Genomic DNA, 26,699 nt, shown 5'->3' on the forward strand with positions numbered 1-26,699 from the left:
TCTACCATTCAAAACTCTTGCAAAATACTACTTGCCTTTGTTCCAGTTGTATTCTGTATCACAAAATATAATTTCTGATGGACATTTAATAAGACCCATATTCAAAATTACTACAGTTGCTGAGCAGGAGGACATTAGTAGATATCAATATCAGTGTGACAAAGAAAACAGGTAACAGCAGCTGGCTGCATGTCAGCCACTGGTATTTAAAAAGGACAGTGGTGTGTGGTCCCTTATTTTAACATATCTTTGCCATGAGCACCCTAAAGCCATTTTGTGCAATGTAATCGATACCATACACTGTAGTCAAAAGAAATACTCACTGGACTTGTATACACTGCAGTCAGAATTCTCATGACTTAAAGGAGACTTTTAAAAGGCCTATTCTGGTGGCTGAAATACAAACTTTGCACAGTATAGTGTCCAACTTACTTTTAAATCAGTGGCACAGATTGCACAGTGCCTGCTCTCTGAATATAAGAATCTCTCTGTTTTGCCAAGTTCTGATGCTAGTATAGCTGAAATCCACATCTCATGTAGAATCCATTAATTAGGTAGTAACAAGGCAGACATTGAACAAGTGAAAAAGGATTACAGCAAGGAGCTAGAGATCTGAAACATTCTTTAATGTGCAGAAAGAATGCTACACTTCTTTCTTTGAAGTTCAGACTTCCCACCAAACTTCCTGTACCATTCCACCCACAGCTCCCAGCATGTTTAGCCCTTACAATGTTCTAGCTTTTCAAAATGCACAAAAGCATGATCAGTGTAGATATCCTGAAACTAGCCCTGTTCAGAGCCAGAAGCAATATTTCATTAGCTAAGTAATTACTGCATGTGTAATTTTTGCCACCAGTTTGATTTGGGTGTATGCAAGAATGTCAAAAGTTGTACACAAATATCAAGAAGGTATCACAAAGCTTTCCTGTTCTCAAGTGTTTTTCATTTTCTATTTCCTGATCAATTGTATTTTAATACACACATACGCACGCGCACACACACACACACACACAGAGGACAATTGATTCACTAAAAATTCCTGGGTTTGAAAACGTTTGTCCTGTCATTTACTCTCTCCTGACATAATAGAAGTGGTTTATATTCGATCCCTTCAATGGATCTGTCACCTTACAGCAAAGGAATTTGTTGTGTTTCAAGAATGCTGAGAATGAATGAATATTGTATTCCTGTAAGGCCTGAGGGTGGCTCTGGACTAGCCAAATGGAACAGGTCAGAGTTTATCCTGCAATTTACTACCTTTACTTTTATCTGTCTTATTCACTTTTATTGTGAATTTAATTTTTTACATACAATTTTTCACTTATTTGGAAAGTGTTTGGAGGAAATATCATAATGCTTGATTGTTGCAAAATCAAGTGAACACTTTCATGTGTGAAACAGGCATTGCTGGTCAAATGTCAGAATAACAACTTTGGGCATATGAAATGCTAGTGAATAAAAGTTCACAAAATCAGTATGTGTTATGAAGTCACCTGGACATTCATATAAATCAATGTTTACCTTAGAACCATGAAATATGGACTAATGAATGCTATTTTTCCCCCCATAAAAGAGTAAGCTATTGTCAACATCAGTTCCTTGACTGCACTGGGCAAGCATGGCAGAGGAGGCAGAATGGCATCCTGGCAATTCAAAAAGCAAGTTTCTAGCCCTGTAGGTCAGGGGTATCAAACTCATTTCATACAGCGGGCTGAATAGCACACTCATGAGGCCTATTGAGGGTCAGAGGTGATGCCATTAGGCAGGATATGATGTCATTAAAGAGGTCACAACCAAAAATAAGAACTTCTTTCTCACTTAGAAACTCATTAGCTGCAAATGGCAGAAGAGAAAATATACAAATCTTGATCATATTTCGAGATATGGCAGAGCCAAATTTTCATGTGGGCTGCCCTTTCAGCAGTAACATCTTGGCACTGCTCAGCAGCTGAGAGCCTGAGGGCCAGATTAAAAGCTTCTGCAGGCCACATCTGGCCCCCGGGCCTTATGTTTGACACTCCTGCTGTAGGCAGTCAGTATAGATCTGAAAATGTGTCTGAAACAAGCTGCACGCACAGAGACTGTTCAGGATGGGGTTTCAGTGCATTTCAAGCCTCTTTCCCCCATGAACAGAATAACGTAAGCTGCATAGGTTATACGGAATTCAGCTTGTGGAGGATATACCTATTGGGCTAATATTTAATGCAAAAGAGTGCAAGACAACACACTGCAATTTCAATACTTGAAGGAGCCAGCCAATGTTAAGACAATACAGACAAAATAAGAAGCAACTCACACTGAGTTTTCTAATATCAAAATATAGCAATTTATTCAAGACACTGAATATGATCTGTTGATTCTCTCCTTGAAACAAATGAACTACAACACACAAGGTGATTTGCTGAAAGAGAGTGAGAGAAAGAGAACGTGTGTATGAGAAGGGATGGGGGGATATGGAGAAAAATGGGAGGCGTTGCTTCAACAGAACCTGGGAAATGCTGAAATGAGAACCAAGCCCGGCTTCAAGTCTGACACAGACAATAAAACTTTAGAAGCCAGAATTCAGAATATCCGTGAGTGGCTGAAAGAACAATTCTGCAATTGACAAAAGAACCGCATTTTTAAAAGGCAAAAAAGGAGGAAAGAAACCAAAACAAGGACCAAACCCCCCTCCAATAAAAAAGATGACCCTTACATTTTACAAAGTGCACTTCACTTGGCTCTAAGATTAGCTAGTTTGTTTTTTGTTGTGTATGTGTGTTTTTTTTTTTAAAAGAAAAACAATTTCTAATATATATTAGGGGATTACTTTGTGTCGAATCTGGCTTGTGGTGCCCCATATAGGGACCCAGTGTTAACCATGCTAAATACAAAGTCTCCTCCTCTCAGAAGGCGCTTGTTGATCTGTGCAAAGGTGGACCAAGGTCTGCGATATTCCAGAATTGTTTGTAGAGAAAAAGGAGCAACAACAGTCGGTTCTTTGAAAACACCAGCAGCTATTGCTGGCTTAAATCCATATTTTAAATTACAATCGTACTACCTCTCTCTATATTTTGGGCAGTGGTGCAGCAGTCCAGTTCACTGAATACAGTGAAAACACACTGCAAAGGATACTATACAGAGGTCCAGTTCACTGAATACAGTGAAAACACACTGCAAAGGATACTATACAGAGGCACTAATGCAGCAATATTTGTAAACAGAGATGACCAGCTAATAACATAGATGGTTTCTATATGTCACAAAACTGGGACTATTAGAGAACAGAGGAAGAAGAAAAATACTATTTTTGAATAAACTGGTATAAATCAGGCCATAAGCCAGGTAAAGTAATGTTGCAAAGCAAATGTTGAGAAACTTAAAGTAGCCATTTTGACAGCAGAATCAGAGAAGTTTGAAAAGAAATATCTGTTTTTAGACTAGACTTCTGAATACTGCAATGACACTCCCCACTGCTAAGTTCTGCCAATGAAATAAAATCATGCTAGCATATCTGTTCCTGTGGGAGGTCGTTCAAAAAAGAACCGGCACCCGTTAGTGTGTTGTTTTAGCAAATTGCCTTTTGTGAGGAGGAGATTAAAAGGATACTGCATCTTTAAAAAGTGTACTGGATTCCATCTGAATTGGTTTTTGGAATGACTAACACAATTCAGTCTACATCTGGTGGACATTTTAAGCTTCTAAAACTGTGTTTCAACACAAAAAATACCTTTTTTTCCAAAAATACACTGGGTTTTCTCTTTTTTAAAAAAAGTCATCTTTCTCCTGTAAAAAGCTTTCCCAGCACTGCATTCTTACATAAAGCACTTATTACACAATTTGTTGAACGTGCCCTTGAGAGTCTTAAGATCTGAAGTGTGGAAGTAATAAAAAAAATTAAGTAGAAGAATCTGAGATTGAGGAGAGTGTGGTCTGGGGAAAAAACAAAAAAGAAGGGGACAAACAGTTCATTACAACTTTTCATTATGCCCACTTGGCTGCATTTACTGTGGGCACAAAGGAAGAAGACCTTAGGCGGACCACGAAAAATGGAAAGGAGAAAGAAAAAATTCAGTTCAAACTTAAGCCTATGATGCTCAAGGCTAGAATATTCCAGCTGATAGAAAATAAAACCCACTGAACAAATAAAAGTAGTCTAGAAAATAGAAAGTGTTGTGATTACAAAGTTGCGTGTGTCATCAGTACAAACTGGTCTCTGAATGTCCTTTGGGAGAGCAACTTGTAGTGTCCAGATTGGAAGGAAAAAAATACAACACCAGATGGAGGAGGATTCTTTTTTCCCATTTTGGTTTATCAAAGCATTTTGCTTTATAGGATTTTTTTTTCCATTATTATTATTAATATTATTATTTATTTTTTTGGCACAGCTTTTCCTCTTCTGCAGCCATCAAAGCAGAGTTCTCAGAGACCAAAACCAAACAGTGCAGGGTTTTACTTGGTGCTGGCCTCCTGCTTCCACAGGCTGTAGGCTCCAGGTGGACACCATCCCCACCCCCTCCCCCAAAGTGACTGTGTTTTAACTCCTTGGTTAAAGTTATGGACAAAACATGGCAGGCTTCTGTGGCCTGGGAGAGTTGCTTTTGTTGTACACTCTAGCTTTCCTCGGTTTCTGTTTTGTTCCCCCAGTTCCTTGCGGTTCCTAGAGATGTTAAGAATAGTTCTGAAGAGTGCTTCTACCCACACATTCAATGCTGGTCCATTTGCAATTTCTTCTAAAACAATTTACTTTCGCAGGTCTAGAACACAAACCTGGAAAGCAGAGACAGAAAAGGAAAATGGGCAACAATCAGAAACACTGTTGAGCGCTGTTCACACTGTTCTTTCAGCCTCTGGGGTTTATAATTATTGGGGATATCAACAATAATAGTGATCTCAAGTACACAAGTGTCTGTCACACTGGAAGCAAAATGAGGGTACCTCAGAATTAAGCAGTCATTTCTACATTCTTTGGAGATTCCCTAGTTACCCATCCTTCCATAAATACAGAAATAGTTCCAGGGGAAAGAGAAGAAAAAGGATACCCTTTCTTTTCCCACTTTCCACTACTATGCAGCTATCATGTTTTCAGCCTCAAACTGGGAACCTGTCGTTCCTTCCATCTGCAGTGAAATATCAACCTTCTCCAATGCAACAGAGGCATGCTTGGTGCATAAGCTAAAAATTCCCAGATTTCACCACACTGCATTTCATGGAGCATCCGCTCAGCTTGGCTTTTATGTCATAATTCAGATGGACAAGTGTATCTCTGTTCCTGTGGAGTGTATACACTAACACAGAGATCTCTAACCAGTCCTGAGACAAGGAAATTATGCTCATCTGTGGGATAAATATAATAGTGGTATCTAAAAGTATGACTGAAAAGAACTTACTGATCCATCTGATGCACTGGCTCCTACTTTATCTCCTCTAGCATTCCAGCAGACTTCAAATATTCCCCCAGTGCCTCTGTAGCTATGTACTAGAGTTCCACTCTAAAAAATTAAAAACAAAATCATCATAATCCAGAAAGCTAGCATTCATGACTTTGTTTTTCAAAAAACAATATTGGTATTTTAAAGTAATACACTTAAATTATGCTGGGATCAGTTTCAGCCTGTGGTCCATGAATATGTGTCTTAGGCTGCAATCCTAATTAACTTTCCAGCACTGACATAAGGGCAATGCAACTCCGAGATAAGGGAACAAACATTGCCGTACCTTGAGGCTTCCATGACTGCCCAACTGTCTTCTGCATGACTTCCCCCAACTGCATGACTTCCCCCAACTGCAGGATGCAGCACATACCCCACTGGCACAGCTATGCCAGTGCTGGAGAGTTGGTTAGGATTGTACCCTTAGTTACTTGCACCTGTGAAGGTCACTGTGTGCAGGGGCAGATCCACGGCGGGGCCATGGGTGCACAGACCCCCCCCCGAACAGTCATATCTGTGGGGAAAGGTGCTCACCAGGATGAGCAAAACTGGGTGCCAAGGGAACGCCCTAGGTGGGCAGTTGGTGGCAGGATTGTGCCTAGTCAATGCTCTGGCTGTTCCAAGGTCTCGTGAGATCTTAGGCAGCCCATGTAGCCAGAAGGGGTGGGGCTCCCTGACCCAGCAGCTGGGCTCAGAAGGAGCCAGGCTATCGAGGAGGGAAGTCACTTCTTTGGTAGCTCCAAGGAGACAGCCTGGGGAGGCCTGCCCGATGCCCTTCCTCACCCCCTCCCCCAAACACTTGATCTGACCCTGACTGTTTGTAATTGAGAACCTTGCTTTCAGATGGTACAGGTAAATAGGTGAGGAGCCCAGGCTTAGTTCTTAGGATCCCCAATGTCCCTTTCTGTTGGCAACAACTGCCCTCTCCTGTTAAACATTCTCATGCAGAGCTGTAGCTGTAGACTACTGTCTAACCTTTGCAGGGAAACAACCATAGCTCAGTGACAAGACATAGGAAAAAGGTCCCAGATTAAATATCTAGCATCTCAGGGAAATGCTAGAAAGATCACTACCTGGATCTTTGGAGAGCCACTGCCACAGACTGAGCAAAGAGCACTGCAGTGCCAGATGATGACTTTCCTGTATTAATCTTGCCTCTGTTATGAACCTGGGGTAGAGTCACCCACTCTTGGTGGGAACTTTACATTTTTTTAACTGTTTCTCATTTTCATTTCTGCTCTCCACAGTAATTCAATGCACCTATTTTTCACAACGCTGGGTCTTCTGGTTTCACTTTGTAATATCCGTTTGATAACATCTTTCCCAACCTTTCCCATGTTTGTGTGTGTTTGGGTGTACACACACCTGTAGACTGTGGAAAACACTATGTATATATGGCAAGAAATATTATTCAAACCCCTTTTTAATATCAGATGTGAACTTTCCATACCTGAGTATTCCATATATGGACACATTTGTCAAAAGACCCACTGGCTAAGTATTTTCCATCAGGACTAAAAGCTACACTGTAGACTGGTTCTTGATGTTTGGTTAACGTGTGAGTGCAGACTCCTCTTTCAACATCCCACAGTCGAACAGTAGAGTCAAACGAAGCACTACAGAAAACATGGCAAACCAAAGCATTTCACACAGAATGCCTGATGGCTAAAACAATTCTATCAAATTTAAGAGCATTTTATATTTTATTAAAGTTGTATCAACATCTCAACATCTCACATGGGCAAGACCCCCTTGTGCAAGGTTATCTCTTTGAACTTCTTAGACAACCATTGGGTTAGAGCCAATGGTTCCCTTCTTCTGGACTCCTGTCACTAATGGAACAGAACCTTGTATACAAGCCACAATTTAGAAAATATTTTAAAAAAATGATTCTGCCATTCATTTTCTGGCTGGCAGTATCTGGGGTGTTGTGGATAAAGTGGGACTGTTGAACTGTGGAGTTCAAAATTCAGGTGCCAGTTTAATCATGGAGTTTGCTTAGGCGACCACATTATTTTTCTGCTAACTTGTCACACAGCTGCTGTGAGGATAAATGGGGGAGAACCCTTCAATTCTTCCCTTGACTCCCTGAAGGGAGAGATACAAACCCAATAAGTACACAGTTAATAAAAAGTCTAAAACAGCCCCCCTATTTATCTGAGCACACAGAAGCCCTAGAAGTTGGGAACAGATGTCATTTCCCAAGTGTTTTTTTCCCTTTCTTTCACGTTTTCATGCAATATTATTTGTTGTTTTCTTTTTTACCTTGCTAACATAATATTGGAGTTGGGGTTGCTGGTGCCTGGTCCTGTTGGACTCCATTTGATAGTATAAATCTCTTTGTTATGTGCCTGAAGGTCGTGTACACATGTATCTTGTTTCATACTCCAAATCTGTGTAAGAATTAAGAGGGGAAAAAACTTGTATACAATAATCTTTTCTCCAACTACGGTTCACTAATAAAAGATGTATGTAGACTATCCTGTTTTCAATTTAACACTACAGGAAGATGATATATAATCACACAACTCGCACACAGGTAAAAGTTTAACAACTGAAATGAAAACTCTTAAGATTACTATTGTGTACAACAGGTTTTTAAACTATAGAGCAGCCAAAGACTTGAGGTCAGAATGAATTACCTTTAACGTCATATCATCTGAGCAGGATGCTAGAAGCATGCCGGAAGGGTCCCATTTGATTGCATTGACCTCATTCTGAAATAAAGATTTCCTTTATCAGTAATTAGCTGCACTGCAACATTTGCCCAGAAGAGGGCCCTCTAGATTGAATTTATTACAGCAACAATTGCATTATATTACTGGCTGGCTTCACACATTCATGAAAGATTATGAAATGCTCCTACTGATTATCTAAATGGAATGATAGGAAGTATTTTATATGATAAATACAGTTAGCTAATATCTTTTGTCTTGATTGCATGTCAGAGAATAGTCAAGAAACTCACCAACACTACTTTCATGTGTCATTTATTGTACTATGTCTAATAATTTTTTCTCTCTCATGCCCCAACTTTGTCACTTGAAAAAAATTAAATCCAGTTCACTAGTAACTGATTCATTAATTCAAAATGTGCCATAGATAAGGAGGATACATACAACATCGTTGAAACTGTGCTGAAAATCTTGCTGTTCCAATAGTCACATGGAACAAGTGAAAAATGTTAAAGCAACTCTGTAAACGTACCGTATGGCCTTGAAAGGTTTTGACAGGATGATCGCAGCCAAGCCTACATACATGTATACGCATGTCAGTGCTGCAGGATGCAAAAGTAGTGTTGTTTTGCCAATCTACATCTAAAGCAGGGGCTGCGAAAGAACATTCAAAGACGATTAGGAAATCTGGTAGAGAAGTAAAACTTACTTTTTGTTTTTTTAATTTGAAACGCATGTGCTAATGTATCCCACTCTGATGCCAAATTCCTGCATCAGCAGCATAATACCATGGTTTGCAACACTGTGTTGAGTTAATAAGCATGCCCCAAACTTCTCAATCAATTAAAGGAGAAGGTTCTCCAGACCATTGCTCTCAACAAGCTACAGACTGCTTAGGAACATAGAAAGTTGCTTTATAACAAATCAGACCATCAGTCCATCTAGCTCAGTATTAACAACACCGACTGGCAGAGACTCTGGAGATGTCAGGGACTGAACCTGGTACCTTCTGCATGCAAAGCAGGCATCCTCCTACTGAGCTATGGTCCCTGCTTGTTAGTTTAGAGCAGGGGTTGGCAACCACTACAGCAAAGGGGCCAGATGTTTGGTGAGGACATCATCACATCATTGCTGAACTTCTGGGTTGCCAAGCTACTGAAAGCAGCAGCACTTTGCCTCCTGCCAAATTTGTTGCAAACAGGACAAAGAATGGCACAGCTGCCTTCCCAGGCAAATAAAGTCCTTATGCTGGTCTGTTGTTCCTTGTCCGGCATGTGGCAAATTTGTCAGAAAACAAAACCTTCCAAGTAGAGCTATGCATGGGCTGTAGGTTACTGACCCTTGGTTTTAGGGGGTGCAAAAACAAACTAGATTCAAGGAAGATTCAACAGGATGGACATCTGCCAAGAATGAAAAATACAGTGCTTAAGATACCTTTCCAAATCATCTGTCCTAGGACAGCTTTTCAAATCTCTGCTCTGGAGTACATATCAGAAAATTGTCCGCCCAGGATACAAGTGGGGCACATACAGTGTTGGTACAACTGATAAAAATGTGTACAAAATATAAGCCTGCGACAGCAGAATGTTAAAAATTTTAAAGTTAAAAATGATGGTTCTTAAGGCTAATGATACAACAGGGCTGAAGTGTCTTTCTGTTTCCAGTTGCTGGCAAGTATTAACCAAAAAACACTTCTCATACATGTGCACAGCCCTCACCAAAGCATAATTCCAGGAATTCTACTTTGGTAGGTAAGGTTCTACTAGGTAGGTATCATCAGCCAACCTAAAGAGCAGGGCACTTTGCAAGCGGCCCTTTGCTACAGAATGCTCTCACAAAGAGGATCAACCAAAGCCTACCTACCTGTCTAACCTGATCATTTAATTAACAATCAACTGGTTTATTGTGATTTTTAAATTGTAAAGCTGTTTGTTTTGTAATGGAAGTATAAGCCACTTTGCATTTTGCTGACATATAAAAATTAAGAGTTTAAGTTTAAATTTAAACTTTAGGCTAATTACCTGAGTGGAAAGGAAACTGCTGTTTAGCTTCCCCTGTATGAGCATCCCAAATTATTGTCGTCTGTGAGGACAGATGGAAAGAAAAACACGCACACATCAGTGACATTCAGTTCTAAATGGAGAAGGAGGCTTTGTTAGGAAACCCACTGGTGACTACTGACAATCACGGTAATACACCACTGCCAATAAGCCGGTATTTACTGTCAGTCACTACTACATAAAAAAAGTCAATGATAGCAAGTGAAGGATGCATCTAAAAGACGACTAATATTTACCAACATTCTCTAATGTCCTTTTTGGTGGATTCACCAGTGGCGGACCTCCCCAGCCCCGCGCCCCTGGGCAAAGGTCTGCAATGGTGCCCCCCCATGGGATGCCGTAACCCCCCATGCACAAATCCACACCCCCACTTACCTGGAGCACACATACCTCACACAACTCCAAGACCCGTTGGGGAAGCCTCCTGAAGGTTCCCCGACAGTTTAAACTGTGCTTCCCGAAAACCGGAAGCACAGTTTCCAACCCCGTCGGGAACCTCAGAGAGGTTTCTGCAGGGTCCTAAAGCTGGGCAAGGCTCCGCAACTGGGGTATTTGCCCCATTAAATGAATGGGAGGTCTGCCACTGAGCTTCACACAATCAGTTATGCATGGTGGTTACCTGTAAATTGCGGTGTGACTACAGCTGTGAGGAAAAAAGCCACTATGACTGGGCTTCCTCACAACTTTTCTTTTTCTTTTATTTTTTTGCAAGTAGCACCTCTGTGAGTACCACTGTTGTGACTACCACTACCATCAGAGATGGCTGCTATGCACAAGAATGGGTTGCTTGCCATACACTTAGTATCTCTGCATTGAGGGAAAAGCTGTTCCAGTTGCTAATCTTTCCTTTTCTCTTCATCCTCTTTTCCAAATCACACCTTTTTTGAAGGGCCAAGGTGTTGCCAGGTCACACCTCGCCACCTATATACTGGTGCCCTAGTCACCTCCACTTCTAGTGGGCTCAAGAAGGGCAGACCAGCACCACACAGTCACCATGACAGTGAGGTCAAGTACTACCTGGCGTATTTTGAAGTAGGATCAGTGGTATTCATTTCACTGGTTAAAAAGTACTACATTGTAACACCTAGTCGTATGCTGAGTTTTGTGATGCCTTCACAACCTTATATTTGCAATTAATAGCGTAGCAGGTATGATAATATTTGTCTCCCACTGCAGACACCATAATGCATACAATCATGCAAATGTTTCCTTAGATAAGACTCAAACTATGAATATATTGAACCATCTTCAGAAGCATTGTATTTTATCACAATGGGTTGTATCCTAAGTTTAGTTAGTCATGACTACATCCCATTGATTTCAAGTCTTAAGTCATAACAAACTAAAGACAATCTGCTGTCAAACACATCACAGTACTATCTCTGAAGATAATAGAATGTGGTAACAAATATCCAAGATTTGTGGCCATTTATTACTCAGACATGGATGGACATTTCAGAAGTTCTTCATGATGCTCTATTAAGATCACTAGGACACCACTGAACTTCCTCCGATGACACAATCATGCAATGCCGTGGAATAATCAGTGAATCATTCCACTTCAAAACTTCATTTACTGTCCCTGAATTTCAGGTTTCAAGATGTTGCTTCCTGAAAATTATGCAAACGCCTTAGGGGAAGGCTAGAAACTGCAGTTGGAATGTACACATTGACAACAGTTATGTCAACAGTACTTGAAATAAGATCAGAATTTTGAAAAGTTATTCCCAAAGGGATGACATTGTAATTACTAGAAGGTATAAACTCTTTGGGAATAAAATTCTTCCTCTGCCATACTTTAGGCCTTGAAAAATTGAGTCTACAAATGTTTAGACATATGTGCACGCAAAAATACTGGGATATTTTTTAAAATTTAAAACTTAGAAGGAAACTGAGTTTATACAGTGAACAAAGGAATGTTAGAAACATGGTACAAATTTACCATCCCTTAATTTACCATCCCCAATTGATGAAATCACGTCCTTTAAAAATCACCTATAGATTAACAAAAAGATCTTCCGGATGGAAGGCATTGGACTTACACCTGGAAGATCCAGGTTCAAATCCCTGCTCAGTCATGAAGCTTCCTTGGTGACCTTGGGCCAGCCACTAAATCTTAGACTCGCCTACTTCACAGGGATGTTGTGAGGACAAAAGGAGAGATGCAACCATGTATGCGACCCTGAGCTCCTTGGAGGAAGGTGCCATAAATAAATATAAATAGTGAAAATAAATAGTGTTGTATTCTCTGGGAAAATGTTGCAAAAATTTCAGCAGTCCAGTGCCAAAGCCCTCAAAACATCAGCTAATTTATGGTTGAAAAAATGAATTTCACCACTCACTTTGTCAACACCAGCACTTAAAATATAATTCCCCTTTTTGTTCCACTTCAGGGCAAAGATGGGTCCTTTATGTTGACCTAAGGTGCTTGCAAGATTCCCTGCAATATATGAAAAACAAAAGTTAACATTCCAAATTATTTGCAGATTGGAATAGTTCAGCACTATGAACCATCTAATCATTTGGAAAGAGACATTGTTAAGTCTTACCGTCTTCTGTCCATATTCTTGCGAAGCCATCATACGATCCTGTAGCCAATAGCGTTCCATCACTCTGTAGGACATGTAAAAAGGGAATCAAATGATGTTTTGTATGACATATGCAAAGTACTGATTCAGCTGTGATCTGCTGCTTTATCATGTCTAAGTTTTCAAATCAAGGAAATTCTGCTAAGGAGGGTAATCTACGTATCATTACAAGGTCACATCCCAAATTAAAGAAAGGAAACCGAGACACAGTCATAAAAAAAACACAAGCATGTATGCTATAAATGCAATACACAGTAGCTGACCAGAAGAATTAAGACTGTATTCTCTCTGTATTGCTAGAACAGAAAAGAAACAGAATTGGTGTAGCCAAAAGTCTTTGGCTTAAGTTATAAATTCACTGGGTATTTTGTAGCTTTACATGGCACTGGAAACAGAAGAAAGTGTATGCAAAGTGACTCACTCCTCTAACCCAACACAGGAAGGAGGAATGTTCATACAAGTTCTACAGGAACTCCCATACCTTGCCAAGGGGCAGATATGCACAGTCATAAGATCCTTTGTCTGCTTTTCTGCTGGAAAAACAGAATGACTAGCAACTTGTGAAACTACTTTTTAAGGCTTCTTCATACAGTGGCTCTTGGCGAAGTCACTGTTTCTAACCTTCAAACTCCATTATAGCCTGTAATATGGGGACAATCACACTGACCTGCCTTACACTATGATCACAGGGATTACTGAGACAATATATGCGAAGCACTTAAGAGCCCTTTACACCAGTGATTCTTTCAGCAGGATCCACTTTTTAAAAATGAGAATCTGTCAGGAAATGATGGCCAGAAGTGCCATCATCAAGCAGGAAAATTTTTAACAATCCTAGGCTCCAATCCTATCTGCACTTACTGGAGAGTAAGCCCCATTGACTATCATTGTCAAAAGAATATATAGAGTAGCCTGTTAAAAGTACAGATGTGTAACATTTCCCCAAATGCAGTCACATATCATGGTAGCATCAAGTCTAATATATTAAAAATAAAATATTTCAATGGGGACCCACCTGAAAATGGTGGGTCCCAACCCACAGTTTGAGAAAAACTGCTTTACACAAATGCTGTATAAATACAGCACACAAATATGATTCTTTATTTATGCCAATAAAGTTTTCATAAATTAATTAAGGGTGCAATCCTAACCCCTTATGTCAGTGCTTTCCAGCACTGGCATTGCGGTGCCAATGGGTCGTGTGCTGCATCCTGCAGTTGGGTGTCACTCACAGAGGCCTCCTCAATGTAAGGGAAGGTTTGATCCCTTACCTCAGAGCTGCATTGCCCTTATGTCAGTGCTAGAAAGCACTGACATAAAGGGTTAGGATTTCACCCAAAGTGGAATTTAAGCTGTGGTTTAGTTAACTTTTCACATTAAAAAAAAAAAATTTTAGGATTTAATTTAGGACACACTTTTAACAAAGCCCTTAACAAAGCCTATGTTGTCAAGAAAATTGCCAGACGTACAAATAATCCTTTGCCTACCTATCCATGGGGATTAACAATAGCCTCCGGGTGAGGACAGTCTATTACATATACAGTAATGATTTCCCAATAATAACAGTGTAACCATAGCTGCTAATCAACTATGTTTTTTGTTTGCATGCATGTCATTCTGACTTTTGCTCTCTCCCTAAGGTTCTAGAGATTAATATCAGAACAGCCTTGTCTACATCAGCCACCAGGAAGATGTCTCCAGAGAATAAATCCTCAACTGGGCATAGGAGAGACAGCATCTGTGGGGCTAATGAAACAGTTATGCATACAACACAGTGTACAAACAGAGGATCATCAGCTCTAGCATGTTGAGTGAATACCAATAGGATATAAACTAGATTTTCACTATGCTGGGAAGAGGTCTACATTATTTTGCAGCCTGGGAGAGATAAGTAGAGAAATTGTTTACTTACATCTGCTGCTGCTCCCAATGGGCTCCCAATGGATCTATGCCAGCGACTTTGCTGATGGAAATCCATTAGGCCCAAGGGAGCATGTCGGGCCTTGGAAGGGGGACTGGCTCTCACAAACACCACTGCCACGTGCCACTGAGATTCAACCGCCCAACTCATGCCTGCCACCACCTTACCTGCTCCCACAGCCAGTCTGCTGCCTGCTGTTGCCAGTGTAAGGCTTATTGGAGCGGCTCATTAAGAGGACGGCTCACATGATGCCATGGAGGATTGCGAGAACTGCCATTGCACCACGAGGATTGAGCCATAGTTACTGGAGCATAAGTTACTGAGAAAACAGAAATATGCTTCTAGTTTTCTCTCCATATTCACTTAGTAAAAGTGTTTAATAAACTCTTGACTGCTTGTGCAAAATGCAAGAGTGGGGGTTCCTCTTATTATGTGATGTTGATGTGTTTAACTTCCTTGATTTATTTTATATTTTATTGTTACATTGAAATGTTATGAGTCACCTTAGGGCGCAATCCAAACCTGCACTAGAGCAGGCAAGCCAGGAGGCTTGCGCTGCATCCAACGTAGGTTCGTTGGCTGCAGCGGCTCAGTCAGAGGCAAGGGGAAGCTCTTCCCCTTACCCCTGGGTAAGGGCTGCTGGCCCCAATGGGTCTCCTCGGACCTGCGCCACCTCCAGAGGTGGCACAAGTCCGAGGAGAGCAGATTGGCTTGAAGCCGCTTCGTTCTGAGGGGACGGGCGTTGGGATCCAGGTTCCAGCCCTGCCCCTGGGGCTGCCCCATCGCCCCCCTAGAAATGCCTCCTCCCCGCCCCCCAAACCTACCATTGCCGCTTGTGTCGGTGCGGGTGTGCTGACACTAGCGGCGGCAAGGAAGCTGCCGCGGACCCTCCCGGGGGACTTATGCTGCCCTATGTGCCAGTTAGGATTGCGCCCTTAGTTATTACGTTAATGGCAGAAAGGAATTCATGATAGAATAGAACAGAATATATTACTTCATAGGATGTATTACTTCATATTGTAGATTGGGTCAACCATTTTTGAACACACTTGTACATTTAGAAAACAAAAACAACTTCCGTCAAGAAGAAAACTTGCCCAACAAAAAGTGATCTGTGCCTTTCCTCCCTTTTGTGTTCATTTCTTTGTTTTAACTTGTAGAGAAATTCAAAACTGTATTCCCTACTTTCAGTCTGAAATTATACAGTTCATTCTATCACCTCTGCATTCTGCTTCACTGTGTCATGCAAACCTTAGTCGGAATTGAGATAGTACCCACTGTCTGGAAAGGAACTCTGCTGACTCTTTCAACAGTATCAAACTACAATCAATCAATCTCCCATAAACAGCAAGAGCAGTTTCCAAAAATTTTTATACAGAAAATGTTGTATTTGTAAAACTGAACTAAACTTTGAGCAGAAAAGTTGTTAGTGGCGGTCTCCCTTGAGCTCTTTCCTAGAGGAAGAGGCCCTTTAGAACAGGGGACCATATCTTTTGCTGTGAAAATCACTTTGAGAATAGCTTTGCTGAAAGGAATGAATGGAGGCGGAAAATGTTATCTAATATTTAGAGGTGGTGATGTAAGGGTTGAGCCACTAGCCTGTTGAGGGTCTTAACTTGACACAGATGGCAGATGACACAATTTCAACCACATAATCAGGTAACCAGATCTTCAGTATTGTTATTCATAAACCAAGTCTAGGAATATGACTAGCTACCCAATTTCTTTCCATATCTTTATCTACCAGACCAGTTTCCAATTCTGATTGTTTTGGGGAAAGGCAGGATATAAATCATATAAATGCAATATACAAACTACTCCTTTAATTTTTGCTACATAAATTAATGGCTGCCACCTACTCTTAATGGAAAAGTAAAGGGCTACTGGGTAAAAAAAATGTGTGAAAAGAATCTTCTCCATCTCTAAAACAGAGTGGTTCATCCCTCATTGACAGTGAAGACTGGGGGCCTACAGTGTACCTCTCTTTTTACAAGTTTATTTCTGTATTTGCATTTTGTGAGTCACCTTGGATGCTTGGTCAAAGGCAAAAGATTGGGATATAAACTGCTAGCTAGATAAACATACATACACACATACTGTACCCAGGAATCCTTGCTATATGATTTCCATACCTACATCTTCCCAATCCACTATAATGACAGATACTTTGCTTCCATAAAATAAAATCAAGTTAAGGCAGAAGCAATAAACATTAAAGTTCACAGGAAGTCATGCTGAAAAATCCTCCAAGTCTAGGAATAGCAGTCAACATACAAGCTAGCAGTCGACTTACATTCCAGTCCAAAGACGTTACATCTTTATTGCTGGGGACATCATGTCCTCCTTCTCTTATACAGTGCCGCAAAACTAGTTGGGTAGAACTACCATTGCTGTTTTCATTAAGATTCCATATTCTGGCAGTAGAATCACCAGATCTAACAAAGACAAATATGTGTTAATTAAATGCATTCCCCCCAAAATGACTGTGACAAACAAAATATGCACAGAATATAAAATGCTAAAACAGTTGAATTTCTAGAAAAATTGCAAGTTAAAGAAAAAAAAAAAAACTTACTTTCATGTCAGCATAAAGCAAAACTGCAACAGTATTGTATTTATAAGCCTGGCAGAACAAGGTTACCTATGATTCCACCTGGCAGGTTAAGGAATGCAATATGCTTTCCACAGATGGTGGCCTGAATGTTATTTTAACAGATACTAAATCACAATCTGGATTTTTGTTTTTCCAGTTCTAAGCATATACCATGTTTTTATAATACACTGGCCATTATTTTGTTAGAGCTGACATTGCATGTCAGCTGCACATAACAGTGAAGACAGCAAGTCCCATATGAATAAAGGTGCTTTAAATCAGTTTACAGTTTGCATTGCCTAACAACTCATCTGACTGACAGTGGCGAAAAGCAGAATACTGGACTAGAAGGACCCTAGATGGTCTGATATCATAAGATATGAAAACTTCTTAACTTACCCCGATGCTAGCAGATCACTGACTGGATTCCAGGCACAGATAAACACCTCTGATTCGTGGCCCCGAAGGACTGTTGCTTTGTTAGGAGGAATTTCAACATCCCCATCAATTTCCATTGGCCTTGAATGATTATCTGCAAGGCCAAATACTACCATTTAGGTGTATTTTATGTTTTATTAACCATAGCTTTTTACTGCTAGTTTTCCGTTTTGGGTTTATTTCATGCAGCACAGTCGTATGCATGACTACTCAAAAATAAATCTTATTCAGTTAATTGAGACTTGGTTCACAGAAATATATCGTAAATAAAAAACCGCCAAATGAAAAAATCCATTCATGGATTGCAAGATTAGGATTAATCCACTGCTCTCATTTGTTCATAAACTTATTTATTTAAAAAAGCTATACCCCTCTTTCCCTTTAAAATTAAGATACCCAAGGCAGCTAGGAACATCATAAAAATTACAATCAATAAAATTATTAAAATATAATACTATAAAAACAATGGGACACACATGCCATAAAAGGGTAAAAACAAGCAGAAAACTCAGCAGCATCTACTAAAGAAAAAACTTATCTAGTATAAATTTCATTTTTTACAGAGAATGCTGAACATAACCATTTAACTTCAGTAAAATTAGCAATTTCTTTGAATCATCTAAAAATACATTTCATTTCTTCACACTAGGAACAAACTTAAATGCTTTAAACAAGATATATATCACACTGTTTTTAATGAACTGTTGATAGGATGGCATTAATTATAAGATAAAAAGCTCATGTGTGATTAAATGGGTTGTATGTTCCCCTTCAGATACTGAGTGCAATTCCATGTTTCTAGACCTCAACAAATAGAATTTCCCTCTTTCCTATGTACTAATTCCTTCACCCTACCAAACCAAGGATGGGGTCAATGACATCAGCAGAGAAAAGCAAGACTTTTAATCTAGTTTGGATTATCTCTATGCTATCTCTCAGGTAGGCTTTAGGAAAGACAAGGAGGTGTAGGAATTTACATTTGAATAGTCTCTTCCTGACTGGGCTCCTGGCAGACATTAGGTCTAGGACAGGTCCTACTCAAATTCCTTCAAGGGCTCTTTTTAATGTACAGATACTGTACTTTGGGAAAACTATTGGCTGGCCACCTGGGTAGTTTTGGAATGGGTACACTTTATTGCTGTACTAAAGACTTGATTGCTCAGCATGCGTTTAAACAATAGTCTTGTTTAAAAGTAAAAAGCTAGGAGTAAGAAAAGTTAGAAAAAGTAAAAGCTGGGAGGAGAAAGTGTTAAGGTTACAAGAGATGGAACCTTGGCTTTCCCCAGGTGTGAAGAGGGTGCACAAATACAGCATACACAACAGAGTCCTTTAAATGCAGCAGTTGTATTATAGAGCAAGGGTTTTCACAAGCAGAGTAGTCAGTAAGCAGTCCAAGCCATATACGATGAGCAGTCAGTTCAGTATTAACAAATCCAAATCAGCTTTCCACAATACACAGTCAAAGTTCAGTCCACAGTCAGTAACAACATATACATACATAAATCTAGCCTCCAGGCAGCAGTTCAACAGTTGTCTCCCACTCCACTCCTACTACTGCACTGGAGGTTCAGCAGACTAACCCTTAAGTAGTCTGAATAGCCAATCAGTGTAGGCTCAGTTACACCCAGGGTGTGGTAGTCACAGGTGCTGGTTGATTCAGCTGACTCAGCAGCCTGCACCTGTCCCTGAACCAATTTGTTAGCTGTGTCTCTGGCTTTTACAGAGCACTGAGCTAACATAAAGCTCTCATTTTCAGGGTTGGTGGGGAGAACATGAAAAGACAGATCTCAGGACAATTGAAAATGGATGGTTTGCAAATGGATTGAACTCTGAAGATTGAACTCTGAAAATAGATTGAACTCTAAATGAAAATGGATTGAACTCTGGAGACCTTAGAGGGCACTTAAAGCGATTTTTGCCACAGCAAGCACAGGGCAGAGGACAAGGAATAAAATAACCCCAAACTACAAGGGGTTTGTTCCAGTCGCTTTCCAGTTTTTATTTCAAACCCTCCCCCCACTCACACACATATACCCCCCTCATCACCACTTCTACTGTCACCACCTGTTCTAGCCATCTCCTCTCACTTTGTTCTCCCTCTCACAGCAAGGGTTGACTTCGAGATTCCCTCTGTTGCTAGTGCACCAGCCAAGTCTTTGCTAACAGCACCAGGATATATACAAAGCTGTTACTCTGTGTTCAGTGAGCCTGTCCAAAATGCAGAAGTGCCGCTCGCCTCCTCTGTTATAGGCTGCCTGGAGAATCTCAAATAGCCTGAATTTCAAAGAGATTGAATTCTCTGTTGGCAGCACCCACAAGACTTAACTGGGTGAGGCAGGGGACACTTACAGCACAGTACTATGCAGCTCTACTCAGAAGTAAGCCCCATTAAGTTTAATAAGACTTACTCCCAGGTAAATTGATATTGGATTGCAGTTTTAGTCACCTGCTGCACCTACTATGACAGCTCAAGTGACTGATTTTGAAAAGAGTACCTGGGGACTCCTGCAAATGTTCTACTGTAGAAGTCTCAAAACGGACCAGCCCTGACATAGACCAAAATACTGCCAGTATGTGTCCCATCTTGTAGCCCACACAAAACATATTGATGGACCACATGTAGCCCTCCCACCGGACCATATGGACAACTGGCAGGTTGCTTTATTCTTTATTCCTATAAAGATAAAAAACATTCTTACACATAACCATGTGCTACTTCCTCCAAAAAAGCTCTAATCATGGAATTCTCACACTTTTCAAGGCATGTCCCTTTGAAGGCTGGTTTTAACTTACTTATTGCATGTGCCCCATTCTCCTCCCCATTCACAGTGGCTTCTCCATTCTTTGGTGTGTTCTGCTGTGGGACAGCAGCTGTCGTTGTGGTTGTGGTGGCTGTCGCAGCGGATGCTGTCGCAGTGGCCGGTGCTGCGCTGGCTTGCTGTTGAGCTAATTTCTCCCTGAAAGCCTGTTGTCGGGTCTGCACCACGTCAGGCATTACTGCGTCTATCAGTGACAGAGATTCTATGGGTCTGCCATCGAATACTGTACCATCCTGAGGGAAGAAAAATGAAATGAGAATTAGACGGCTGACAGGTAAGGTTAGGCACAAGTGACTACGAAGCGCCAAAAATTTAGGCAGCAATCTGGAAAGCATTGTATAAGCATGCCAGATCATTAGACACCCAGTGGCCCAAAGGACTCTGGTTTGATGTATTTAATTAACACACATGTAATGAACAATAAGAACAAAATATGTTTTGAGGAGTGCCCCTTGCCAGTATGGTGATGGGTTCTGCCTTGCATGTTTATCCCAGTGGGAGGAAGTCCCCGCTGCTGCAGGGGGCAGAAAGCCCTTTGTTGTAATCTGGAAAGTGATATGCATGGAGGTTCCAGCCTCCGTTCCCATAGTGGTGGAAATACTGTTGGCATCAGTCTAAGATAGAGAAACCTTGCAAAAGTGGGGTTTATGGGCACACTGAGAGCTTCCTGGGCTGAATTTAAGGTTAGGGGGGAAAGCTCAAAGAAAGAAACAGAATGGTCAACTGGTTGATGGCCATGAGGCGGACAATGGTGAGGCTCACCCACCTCCCCCTGATTATCTCGTGCACCAAGAAGAAAGAAGACTGGGACAACACTGGAAAGAATGCCCAGAACTACAATATGAAAAAAAAAATAATGCTACATATATTTATACCCCTACCTTAAATAAGTTCAAAACCTGTGTCATGGACAGTATCTTATGTGTTCAATATGTACTTATATATTTAAAAAAAAACATTAATCTTTCTCAAGCTCAGTTCACAAGGTGGCTCACAATACTACCAAACTGCAACAAAAATTACAATAAAACAAAAAGCACCTCAAAAACAAATATGTAATTAATGAAGTGGAATAACAAGAGCCACATTTGTTAAAAAAAAAAACAAACCAAAACTTAAAAAGGTTACATGCCATCGCATACAGACAACAAGGCCTTTTTCACAGGAATGTCTGACCATTATCATTCTGTGCTGACTGATATAGGCCCATATAGGTCCATGACTGCAGACCCTGAGGATAAAAGAACTCAATCATTCCTTCCCTGAAGGGATCACTGCTGGAGGAAGGAATGCTTCAAATAATTAATGAGTGAATGAGTGAGAGATAAAGCATTCAGAGACCTTTTGCATGTGCCTTGAGAGCTGGAAACTGAGATTCAAAATGGAACCTGAAGAATGTAGTGATATGACTTGGACCTTTCAACAAGCCAAACAGCATTCTTCTGTCATGTTATGGTCAAACAGACCATGAAGCAACCTTATTTAAATTATTTGAAAAATACATATCCTGCCTTTCCCATGCTGAAGCACATACCCAAGGCGGCTTACAAAGCTCCATATTAAATGTACAATACATCACAACAATTAAGGGGGAAAATAACAAGACAGGGCATTAAAACATTAATTTTAACAGTTAAACACTAAGGCTGCAATTCTTTCCACATTTCCCTGGGAATAAGCTCCACTGACTATAATAGGACTTACTTCTAGCATAAGACTGGGCTCTAAAATGTCAAAACAAAGCAAAGCCAAATACACATTGTCAAGCCACCAGAGGGGAACAAATTAGTTGAGCCATGGGGGTGTGTGTGTGTGTGTGTGTGTGTGTCAAGGACAAATTAGCCTTGCCTGCTATATGCAAAGCTATACAACTTTTCTGCTTTCAGTGCTTTCTGAATTGCCCAAACAGACAGTTGAGAGAACAAGAAGATATCTGCAAAGGGGATAAGATCTTGGAGATTTCCCCACTGCCCTTTCTTCCTTGGTGGTCTTCCTTATGTCTTTTTAAGATTGTGAGCTTTTTGGGGTAGGACCTGCATTCTCTTCTATTATAAGGCACCATGCACACTGATGGAACTAAGTTTATTAGAGGGACAATGGATGATGGCACTGAGCCATGGAAAGTCCTTTCAATGCTGTATTATACTTGGAATGGGAGAAGTAAGATGAAAGGTGCAGGGATAATTAGAGAAGGACAATATGAAAGTTCAAACCACCGCACAGTTGTGCCTATTTCACTTGTAGCAAGGTTATGTTCAAAATCCTACAAACTAGTCTTCAGCAGTATGTGAACAGAGAACGACCAGAAGTACAAGCTGGTTTTCGAAGAGGCAGAGGAACCAGAGATCAAACTGCCAACATTCACTGGATTATGGAGAAAGCAAGGGAGTTCCAGAAAAACATCTACTTCTGCTTCATTGATTACGCTAAAGTCTTTGATTGTGTGGATCACAATTCTGGCAAGTTCTTAAACAGATGGGAGTACCAAACCACCTTATTTGTTTCCTGAGAAATCTGTATGTGGGTCAAGAGGCAACAGCTAGAACCAGATATGGAACAACTGATTGGTTGATAGGAAAGGAGTACAACAAGGCTGTATATTGTTACCCTGCTTATTTAACTTATATGCAGAGTACATTGTGCAAAAGGCTGGGCTTGATGAATTTAATAATAATATTATGCAGATGATACCACTCTAATGGCAAAAAGTGAGGAGGATCTAAAGAACCTCTTGGTGAGGGTGAAAGAGGAATGTGCAGAATGTGGCTTGAAACTTAACATTAACAAGCATGGCATCCGGTCCCATCACCTCATGGCAAATAGAAGGGGAAGAAATGGAAGCCGTGACAAAGTTTAGCTTCTTGAGCTCCAGGATCACTGCAGACAGAGATTGCGGACATGAAATTAAAAGAGGCTTGCTTCTTGGGAGGAAAGCTATGGTAAGCCTAGACAACTTAATGAAAAACCGAGGCATCACTGTGTCGACAAAGGTCCATATAGTCAAAGCTATGGTTTTCCCAATTGGAATGTATGGCTGCAAGAGCTGGACCATAAGGAGGGCAGAGCGCCGAAGCTTTCGAATTATGGTGTTAGAGAAGACTTTTGAGAGTCCCCTGGACTGCAAGGATATCAAATCAGTCAATCCTACAGGAAATCAACCCTGACTCTTCATCTGGAAGGACAGACGCTGAAGCTGAAGCTTAAATACTTTGGTCATCTCATGAGAAGGGAGGACTCTTTAGAAAAGACCCTGATGCTGGGAAAAATTGAAGGCTAAAGGAGAAGGAGATGGCAGAATTTGAGATGGTTAGATAGTGTCATGGAGGCAATGAACATGAATTTGGACAAATGCCAGATGTTAGTAGTAGACAGGGGAGCCTGGCCTGCTGTGATCCATGGGATCACAAAAAGTTGGATACAATGACTTAATGACTGAACAACAATATGAAAGTGTCTAGCAGTATGGCAGCTGTTACATACAAACCAAAATCTGTGATTTGTTCAATGAATATGATAAACAGCCATTGCAGAAGTATGAAGATCTAGAATCATAATATATATACCTCTTTTAAAAATAACACATGTCAAACCATATATCTGGAAGTAAATCCAATACTGATTCCATCCTTGCCCTGCCCTAGCAAGATTATTAATGTTGCATATCTTACTGCCATTCATTTATGATTATGAAAACAAACAGCACATTCAGTATTTTCACATGTAAAAAACCGAGGCACTTGTATGTGCATCTAACCATCTTTAAAAGCTCCAATTAGCACTGGAGAGTTTCAGATACAATCTAAATTGTATTTTTAATTGATTCCTCCAAAAGTTCACCTGCTTCATGTGCAAACATACAAGCTGCATCCATAAAATTTAGATACTGATATCTACTAAAGAAATTCAGCTGGGAACATTTTTGAATAACAGAGCAACACAATCCCCACCCCTAAGCCAGTGCAAATCCCTTGTGCCGGATCCCAAGTGGTCACAAGTGGTCACATATGCTGGAACACTTGCGCTGGCCTAGGAGTGCGGGATCTGTGCCAGGAGAAGTTAAGTTTTTGCTGGCCCAGGCAGGCTGGAAAGGGTGGCAGGAGGGTGGCCCAGGAGGCAAATCAGGCCTGGGAGGTGGCAGGCTGCCAGATGTGGCCAACCAGCATTACACAATGCTTCAGCCCAACCAGCATTACACAAGCTGCTCAGATTTGCGCCTGTGAAATCGCAGGCACATATCGCAGTAGTCCCATAGGGCTGGCTGGTGTGTAACATGGGGTAAGGGGAATAAAGTTTTTTGAAGTTGTCACCCAGCCCACACCTACCTGTTGCAGTACAAATTAGGCCTGCGCTCGAAGTGAAGCAGTGCAATTTAGCAAGAAATTTTTCCTTTCTTACTTTCCAAGTAGTGCTTGCAGTTTTGCATAACTAGGTACATAATGAAAACCAGCCCTTAACATGGACATTTCCATTACTTGGGTTCTGTTCTGCATGTGGTTTGTAGTAAGCAGTCACTTACTCGCTAATTAAAGCAGAGAAGCCATCAAAAGCAAAACGTTTGGTCTTGGTCACAAGGGAAAAAGCAGGATATTAGTATTTTAAATAAAGACATAAAACTTCCCTAAAGTATCAGGTTCCACCTAGGCTGTTCCAACAATATAAAACCTGATATTTGTGCTAAAGGGCACATAGTTTAGCGCAAGCCTTCAAAATGTTTCTATTATTAGCTTGAGGCAGGTTTCCTAAAGCAAGTGATGTCAGTTTGACAAGGGAGACACAGGTCTTTCCACGATTCCCGAGTCCTACATAGTCCTACAAGTACAGTACAGAAGGCTGTGTGACCTGCTACTAGAATGAAATGGGCAGATATTATTGAGCGTCAATCCATCATTTCTCATGGACTTCTTATTTCCTTTTACCTTTCACATTTCCATACCACCCTTCCCCTAAGGAGCTCAGAGGGATGTACATGGTCCCTTGTACTCACAACAACCCTGTGAAGTAGAGTAACTGGCCCACAGTCACCCAGGAAGCTTCATGGCTAAGTGGGGATTTGAACCCAGGTCTTCCAGGTTCAAATGGAAGTCAGGGTTAAGTATGGAAGTATGGGTTAAGTCAGAATGCCAGATGTAGGGGAGAGCACCAGGATGAGGTCTCTTGTTATCTGGTGTGCTCCCTGGGGCATTTGGTGGGCCGCTGTGAGATACAGGAAGCTGGACTAGATGGGCCTATGGCCTGATCCAGTGGGGCTGTTCTTATGTTCTTATGTTCTTATGACTTCCAAATCAGTCTTCCTTCCTGGCTCCTTTCTTTGGGATTTCTAGTTTAGGCTCAAGGACAATATCAAGGCACAGCTTTTTCTCTGATAGGCTTCCATGTTACATGATTGTAACATTCTCATAGCAAGGATCACTTTATTGAGTCTTCCCTCCCTTTCTCCCAACACACAATGTATTCATTTATTCTGCAATAGCCCCTCCTCCATTGACTAAAAGAACAAGACAGTTTTGTTCTCTTTGTTGAAGATAGATATGAAAAAACAGTTGTCCTACAACATATTTTTGACAGATGATGTGTGTGAAATGGCAGGAAGTGTACTACACGAGTACTAGAGACAAGATTCATTCCCCTACCCTTCAGCTGTTACAGACTAGTTAATTGGGCTAAATCTGGAAGAATAAGTACTTATTTTTCACAATTCTATACTTCCCTTTTTGGTTCCAAGCAACTCAGGGCAGCGGGCATGGGTACAACTCTTTTATTCTGCCAACAACTCTGCGAGGTAGGTAAGACTGAGAAATAGTGACTGGCCTCAGAACCACCAGTGAGCTACATGGCTGAGTGAGGATGTGAACCAGAGTTTTCTTGGTCCAAATTTAACACTGTTGCCACTACACCACATCACTCTAACACACTGATTCCCAGTCTATGGTTCACTGACCACAGGTAGCCTGCAAGACCCTGAGAAGAGGTTCGCAAAGTCTCAAAACAAGAGAGACTGCCTTTGATCACCTCCATCATCTTGCCAAGCGAGTGCATCCCCAAGAACCACCAGAAAGGGGAGAGAATGAACCACGTGCAGACATGTCAACTGTGTGCGATCCGCCCTCTTCCCGCTCTGGTGGTCTGTGAGGAAGTACTTGCTCAGGAGATGCTTCCCCATGGACCACAAGAGAGGGAGGAGAATGGACCACCCA

General features: G+C 41.0%; 1 protein-coding gene across 4 annotated transcripts in view; it reads right to left on the minus strand.

Moving 5' to 3' along the window:
* Positions 1 to 2,302: 2,302 nt before the first annotated feature.
* TBL1X (transducin beta like 1 X-linked) overlaps positions 2,303 to 26,699 on the minus strand; it is a 160,366-nt gene continuing 135,969 nt past the window's right edge. For all 4 annotated transcript variants that reach the window (XM_066620350.1, XM_066620349.1, XM_066620351.1 and 1 more), the window contains exons 6-17: positions 20,480 to 20,738; positions 17,648 to 17,780; positions 16,949 to 17,090; positions 12,696 to 12,759; positions 12,489 to 12,586; positions 10,108 to 10,168; positions 8,619 to 8,740; positions 8,054 to 8,128; positions 7,677 to 7,804; positions 6,862 to 7,027; positions 5,370 to 5,471; positions 2,303 to 4,749 (exon numbers count right to left, since the gene is read on the minus strand). In XM_066620350.1, the coding sequence (XP_066476447.1) occupies positions 4,723 to 4,749; positions 5,370 to 5,471; positions 6,862 to 7,027; positions 7,677 to 7,804; positions 8,054 to 8,128; positions 8,619 to 8,740; positions 10,108 to 10,168; positions 12,489 to 12,586; positions 12,696 to 12,759; positions 16,949 to 17,090; positions 17,648 to 17,780; positions 20,480 to 20,738 (1,377 nt within the window). In that variant the 3' untranslated portion in view covers positions 2,303 to 4,722. The remainder of the gene's footprint in view (positions 4,750 to 5,369; positions 5,472 to 6,861; positions 7,028 to 7,676; positions 7,805 to 8,053; positions 8,129 to 8,618; positions 8,741 to 10,107; positions 10,169 to 12,488; positions 12,587 to 12,695; positions 12,760 to 16,948; positions 17,091 to 17,647; positions 17,781 to 20,479; positions 20,739 to 26,699) is intronic.

This window comes from Tiliqua scincoides, chromosome 3 (assembly GCF_035046505.1).
Source record: "Tiliqua scincoides isolate rTilSci1 chromosome 3, rTilSci1.hap2, whole genome shotgun sequence".
Lineage (NCBI taxonomy): Eukaryota > Metazoa > Chordata > Lepidosauria > Squamata > Scincidae > Tiliqua > Tiliqua scincoides.